Source organism: Branchiostoma belcheri, unplaced genomic scaffold (assembly GCF_001625305.1).
Source record: "Branchiostoma belcheri isolate BF01 breed outbred unplaced genomic scaffold, Haploidv18h27 scaffold281, whole genome shotgun sequence".
In the NCBI taxonomy this organism is placed as follows: Eukaryota; Metazoa; Chordata; class Leptocardii; order Amphioxiformes; family Branchiostomatidae; genus Branchiostoma; species Branchiostoma belcheri.
The window spans coordinates 56,875-64,207 of NW_017803889.1; the positions used below are offsets into that span (position 1 = coordinate 56,875).

General features: G+C 41.2%; 1 protein-coding gene across 1 annotated transcript in view; it reads left to right on the forward strand.

Annotated features, from left to right (window-relative positions):
* The window catches only part of LOC109472778 (ATP-binding cassette sub-family B member 7, mitochondrial-like), a 20,463-nt gene that overhangs the window by 744 nt on the left and 12,386 nt on the right, over positions 1-7,333 (forward strand). Inside the window, exons 2-9 of the mRNA XM_019772633.1 lie at positions 142-225; positions 817-879; positions 1,683-1,889; positions 2,314-2,440; positions 3,113-3,299; positions 4,014-4,095; positions 4,676-4,852; positions 5,506-5,680. Of these exons, the coding sequence (XP_019628192.1) occupies positions 142-225; positions 817-879; positions 1,683-1,889; positions 2,314-2,440; positions 3,113-3,299; positions 4,014-4,095; positions 4,676-4,852; positions 5,506-5,680 (1,102 nt within the window). The remainder of the gene's footprint in view (positions 1-141; positions 226-816; positions 880-1,682; positions 1,890-2,313; positions 2,441-3,112; positions 3,300-4,013; positions 4,096-4,675; positions 4,853-5,505; positions 5,681-7,333) is intronic.

The window sequence follows — 7,333 nt, forward strand, 5'->3', positions numbered from 1 at the left end:
CCCGGTAAATATCGTACAGTCCCTAAGGAAGTGACTTGCATCAAACCAAGGACGTTCAACACACTTAACCTCCTTGCTTATTTGGTAAACTTTATTCTGGGGAAAAGTGTTTTACAACCTGTTTTTTTTTTTAATTTTCAGCACCAGCATCATGGCAGGTCATCAGCCTGGAGATTTCCCCCTACCTGGAGAGCTGCAGCACCTCACCTGTCCAGGTCACAACAGGTGAGCAGGAATTAATGGTATCGGGTAGATATACACATCAAGGTGGCAAAGTGGTCTTGTAGCCTGGAGTCCAGCCTGTTAGCTTTGGTCTACTCCCAACATTGTTGGTGGGGTACATACTGACCCTCAGGAGTAGGCTAGAGCACATACATACAAGACTGGGTTCAAACGTCATGTTGTGATTCAGGTTGTTGATTCAGAATATGAAATTTATGGGTTCAAATACCTACAAGTAGCAGGCCGCGATGGTGTGCCCTTTGGAAAGGCATTTTACACCTACATTTGTATTTCCTTGACTCAGGCGAAAGTGAGTACTGTGAGCTTTGGTTATAACATTAGGGACATCATCTCTCTCCAAGCTCAAGGTCTTGAAGTAGCTACTCGTTGTCTTTGTCCTGAGCGTCACAGTCTGTGCTTTAAAGTTTGTGGAGCTACAATGTATGTGTAGACAAGGACTTTTTTAACAGGGCCAGATAGAGCAAAAGTGTAACCTTTTAAATACAAGCTGGTCATGATATTAATGAAAAAAAACTTATGATAATTTGTGTACTTCTCACTGATTTTGTCTCTCTTTCTGTTTCACTTTATAAGGCTGCAAATGGAGCAGGAGCGTTGGGAAAGCGTATGACAACACAGGCGACATCAAAAGTGCAGGTGAACCTCAGGATGTACTCCCATTGGTGGAGAGGGCTTCTGTCCTTCTAATTATAACTATGTCCTGTCTTACAGGCTGGCCTACCATGCAGCCATGGCAAAATAGGCTGTTATATGTACAGCACATAATATATATATAACAAGCACACCAGTGTTGTGTTTTGTGTCTTTTTTCTTTAAGGTAGACACTGAACTTTTTTCTGGTGTAACAACACTAAGCCTACTCTTCATTATATGTACATGTATTGGTACAGCACATAACAGGTACACCGGTGTTGTGTTTTGTGTCTTTTTCTTTTTTAGGTAGATACTGAACTTAGTCTATTGTAACGCTTAGTCTACTCTTCCTTATACCGGCATATACAATTTTTTGTACAGTACATACTTAGTAACATGCACACTGGTGTTGTGTTTTGTGTCTTTTGTTTTACGTAGGCACTGAACTTTTTTTCCTGGTGTCCCTCTAGACTTGATTCAGGTGATGGGATGTGTGTATACGTAAGCAGATCAGTGTCTATCAGTATGTAATACACTTTGAGAAGAGCAGTTTAGAAAAAAGGAATTTTGTTTATTATGATAAGTAGTTGTATTTACTAGATTTAAAAGTAAATCTACTTCTTGACCAAAACGTATTAGTTACAATCTTATTTTCAAATTGCTGTCTTGTTGATAATCAGATAATCATGTATCATATGTGCAGTAACATGGTGACATCTCTCCCACTCAGATATCTTTGGGGCAAACTTCCTTTAATTTTTAAGAAAATGATTCTTAACATTGTTTTCGACTCCCCTTGATAACAGAAACCTACGAAGCTGCCCAAGAGAGACTGTTCAGTCCACGGTAGCGGTGGGGACTCCTCTATCCCCATAGGTGTGAAGGGAGTCCCTGAGGACAGGGTGGCAGGCCTGCAGATAGTCAGGAACATGCTGCGGTATGTCTGGCCTAAAGGAAGGACAGACATCAAGACTAGGGTGGTCGTGGCACTCGGGCTGCTCGTAGGAGCCAAGGTGGGGACCTTAAGATTGTCATATTTCTTCTGGGTGTGAAGATTATATTTCCCTCTTTTAATAAATAAATAAATACATATTCTATGTACACGCATCGTATCATTTCACTTTTATTTCACTCTCCTATAAATACACACCATTTTTTTTTAGTCTTTCTCAAAATGATCTTTTTCCAGTAAAGATGTACCATAAAAACAATACAACAATAAAATTCTAGAATTACAAACTGTGTTACTCTCCCCGGTTGCTTCACTCCCCCATGATTGCGATCTGCTCCCTCATGCTAAATTTCTCTAGAAAACCCCCTAGTGTAGTAGCTGTACATTTTTTTTGTGTGTGACACAGTCTACATACATGTATGTATTGCAGCTCTTCCTTGCATCTGTGTGAAGTATTGCACCCCATGTTTTCTGTATGTTCCCAGCTGCTGAATGTCCAGGTCCCCTTCATCTTTAAGTACGCTGTAGACTACCTCAACCAGCCTGCTCTGTTCAACCTGGATAACCCTGCCAACACTATCATCACCTTCGCAACCGCACTCGTCATTGGATGTAAGTTGTTGTTTTCTTTAATGGTATTGCTCAGATATTGTTCTTTAGTGCAAAGCCAAAGGCAAAGTTGACTACAGTAAGTTCTAGGAGCTAGATAAGTACAATAGATATATGACAATGCCAAAAGCTGGCAGTGTATGCTTGTGTTGAAAGCTCAACCAGCCTGCTCTGTTCAACCTGGACAACCCCGCCAACACTATCATCACCTTCGCAACCGCGCTCGTCATTGGATGTAAGTTGTCCCGGTCAGAATCCAGTGTCTATAGTGACCACTTACTAGTCCACATAGACCAGATTTTATCTCTCCAAAGTGGTCTTATTGCTACATGTATAGGGCAGTTGACTTTATTCGGTTCTTTAAGTTTGTTTCTTTTTGTCATTACTCATATTCCATGGTTTCAGTGTTCATTTTATTCTTATGTACATGTATATGCGCATTTAGCAGAAAATAGTAACTAATGTAAAACTGAATAAGATGTGGAATGTATGGAATGTATGAACTGAGTATGTACTTGTACTTCTTTCAATCTTTGTTTTCTCTTCTTTATTATTACTTACATTTTATGTGTACATGTGAGGAGAGGGCTGGATAAGTATATAATTATAAATGCCCAATCGTCAGAAAATACATGTAATAAGATATTGAATATTATCTGCTTGCATGACACACAGATGGCATTGCCAGGGCGGGAGCGGCGGGATTTAACGAGCTGAGAAACGCGATTTTTGCGAAGGTGGCGCAGAGCTCGATCCGTCGCGTCGCCAGGAACGTCTTTCTGCACCTCCACAACCTGGACCTCAGCTTCCACCTCTCCAGACAGACAGGTGCACTTTCCAAGGCAATCGACAGGGGGACTCGGTGAGCCATTAGAAGTTACCGGTATTTAGGGCAATGTCATATGTGTTGAGCAGTCTCTTAGAGTTATTAGATATTAGCAAAAGTTCACGAGCTGGACTGGAGCTTCCACCTCTCCAGGCAGACAGGTGCACTTTCCAAGGCAATCGACAGGGGGACTCGGTGAGCTATTGTTCGTTTAGGACAATGTCATATGTGTCTTCACTGTTAATTATAAAAGTAGGTCAATAACTCTTAGAGCTACTATATATTTGTTTAGCAATAGTTCACAACCTGGACCTTAGCTTCCACCAGAAAGGTGCACTTTCCAAGGCAATCGACAGGGGGACTCGGTGAGCTAGTAGTTTGAAGCAATTTTTTAAATCTCCAAGCAGATCTTCAAATTGTGTCCAAGAGACCATCAAATTTGTTGGACAGATCCAAAGTGACATTGTGTTGGCTAGCTGTCATACTGTGTACCTGCTACAGTTGTTGTGCAATCAAATCTTCTCTTCTTTTTCAGCTGTTGTGTGTGTGTGTGTGTTAATTACATCAAAAAGGCTTTCCACTCTTTACTTGAGTGCCAAAACTTGGAGCTTCTTAAAACAAGACCTACTAGATCTTAAAATATGATCTGCAAAAAGAGCAGCACGCAAACATAGGATAATTTGTCATAAGGTATGAATGTTATTTGATTTGCATGAGACTGATTTGAAGTTATTTTTTGTGTGCCCACAGAGGAATCAACTTTGTGTTGTCTGCTCTGATCTTCAATGTGGTGCCAACAATCCTGGAAGTCTCACTTGTCACTGGCATTTTGGTAAGTAGAATTGTCAATGCTTGTCAATGCTTCATAATCATAATAACTTGTACTTACCCGCATACCTGCATACCATCTTTGGGGTAGAAGGCAACTAGCCTGTGTGGTCTCAGTCTCTACTTTATCCAGCATCCAGCTTGTTCTTGAATTTGTTCACGGCCCTGGCTTTGACCACTGACAGTGCTTGTAGCAGGGCTCGAAATTAAATACTGGGTGCATGTGCACCTTAGTGCATCCAAAATTGGAGCTGTGCACCCAATTTTTTTCTGTAGGTGCACCAGTGCACCCAAATATTTTTAAAGGAATTTTTAACATTAGAAGCATATAATAGTATACCGGATATTCTTGGTCTCTAAGTATCAGAAAAATAATAAAATCTTTGTTGTAGTAATGTTTGAGATTTTGAAGCTCTCATTTTAGATTCAAGCTCAGAAGAGAAGTAAGACCTTGTGCACTTAATTTTTTAGGCTGGGTGCACCGGTGCACCTATTCCCAAAAAATAAATTTCGAGCCCTGAGACTAGGGGGAAGTTTTGTTGCCCATTGATGAACTTTCAAGATAATATCACACGTGTCTCCAGTGGTACAAGTGTGGGGTGCAGTTTGCTGCGGTCACGCTGGGCTGTATCGGCGCGTACGCCGCCTTCACCCTCAGCATCACCGCCTGGAGGACGAAATTCCGCGTGCAGATGAACCGGGCAGACAACCAAGCCGGCAACATGGCCATCGACTCGCTCATCAACTACGAAACTGTCAAGGTATTTAGTGGAACTCATTATTGTTCATGTTTTATTTGAATTGAATCTCTGTACTGTGCGCACATCATATATTATGGAACCACTTATGTTACCTTTTGATTTAATTTGATTTGATTTGATTTGACTCTGTACCGTTTTTTATTATAATGTTTTCTTTTGTTGGTGTCTTGTACATTGTAAGCCTATTTGGGTAGGGCGCCCTGTAGTCACAAGAATTTAATAACAATAATAGTAAACTTTCATTCGTTTGTTTGTTTGTTCATTCATTCGTGCATTCGTGCATTCGTGCATTCGTGCATTCGTTCATTCGTTCGTTCGTTCGTTCGTTCGTTAGTTAGTTATTAGTTAGTTAGGTTGAAGATACAGCCAAGGCATGACAAGGTGGTCTTGTGGTTAAGGTTGTTGTCTCTGAATCTGAAGGTTCTGGGTTCAAATCCCTGTCAGGCCCCAATGTTATGCCCTCATGTCTTACTGAGGGACGACTGCGTGTGCAAGATGTGGGTTACATGTAACTTGAGGAATGAATCCCCTCCACTATATAAGACAGGATATCACCTTGTATGTGGCTCAAGATGACTGTATGTGCGGTATGTCAGTTACATGTAGCTTCAGGAATGAACCCCCTTTACTATAAACTGTTTGTTCCCTTTCAGTACTTCAACAATGAGACATTTGAGGCAGACCGTTATGACAAGTTGCTGGCTCAGTATGAGGTGGCTTCTCTGAAGACGAGCACGAGCCTCGCCCTCCTTAACTTTGGACAGAACGCCATCTTCAGTACAGCATTGGCTGGCATCATGGTACTGGCCAGCAAAGGCATCATGGCAGGTCAGTGTACAAAATCCTTTTTGAACAAGGTTGCCCAGTGGGCAGCAGGCAACCTACGGCAAAAATTAGGTTGCCCCACCTATAAGTTACTACTTTCCTCAAATTAAGTAATGTTACAGACATAAGCCTTTGACAATATTTCTAACAGCCTTTAGTTAACTGATACTAGTAATAGCCATTAATACCTAAAATTAAGAAGCATCTGCCGGATACAGTGGTGCAAGCCAAGTGGGCATGATTTGGGGGGGGGGGGCATTCCTAAAATTCAGGTAGCACACTGGGCTACCTAGGTTCACAAAGAGGTCATTTCATAATTTTCTTCTACACAACCAAGATCTACCTTGTTGACATTTTGGTGTCTATCAGACACCTTTCTCAGAGCTTCTGACTGGAGTTCTGCTTCTCGCCGCTATGTATAGCTCATGTAGGTGGGGCTTTTGCGACGAGATACACATGTAACAGTGGGGGGTTTATAGGCGCTACCAACAGATCCGGCAAAGGGGTCTAGACCTTTTAGCGGAGAGGTTAGAGTGTCTGACTGGAGCCCGGGAGGTTGTAGGTTCGAACCCCGGCCTGGGACCATTGGTTTTTACGGGCTCCTCCTGTTTCTTACACACAGTAGATACCTTACAAAACTGGTGAGAGACTGTTTGCTGGTTACAAAGACAAACAAGACAAACAAAATTGGCTTTTTCTGACTTTTCAACTTGTTGTACTTGTACTTACATGTGAGCTGCCAATACATTGAAAGATGACCCTGTTCATCATTACTCTTGCTCTAACAGCATACAAAACACTCACACACTCACTATCCAGGGTGGTGAGTGTGTGTTTTCTAACAGCATACAAAAGTATCTAGAAATTGACAAAGCGATGCAGAAATTGACTGCCGACATTAAAAACATTTTCTACACAAGCTAAAATCAAAACAAAGCAAAAGTAGTTACACTGTAGTCCAAAGTATGCACTATGAATGATGATCCAAACATGAATGACTTAAGTTACCAACATCAGACATTCAGACAGTTTGACATTTTTTTGTAGAATTTCAAATTCTGTTCCTCCAAATTCATATTATACTGCATCTACACTGACATTTCTGTGTGAAAAACAGAAATATTTACAGCAGAAAATAAACTTATTGCAATGCTTTATCCTTGTAGCCAAAGTGGAAACAAAACAATTTTTATGCAAGCAAAACAATTTTCAGAATATTCAATCAGACAATAGTTAGTTCCCTTGAAGCTCTGAGCTCATACCTGCGCGTACTTCACATAATTATGCTCTGAGTTGTGTCTATTCATGTTATTTCAAACACATGGAAATGTAAGAGTTTACAGTATAGTCAAAGCAGTTATGTGTCAGATTCAGTAGATTTGTTCATTCACAAGACCCAGTCCAAAATACTGTAGAAAATTCAATGTGTACTATAGAGTATTCTTTTGACATCATAGGTCACTGACAGACACAAACACTATTATGTAGAAATCTTCTCAAATAAGCTTTGATAAATATAGAATACAACACGGTGTATTCCGTATCGCCTGAGGTATCGGCCCGACTGCGGGTCGGATCGCCCGACGGCCGAAGGCCGGAGGGAGATCCGATCCGCGGGAGGGCTGGGACCGAGGGTGATGCGGAATACACCGTGTT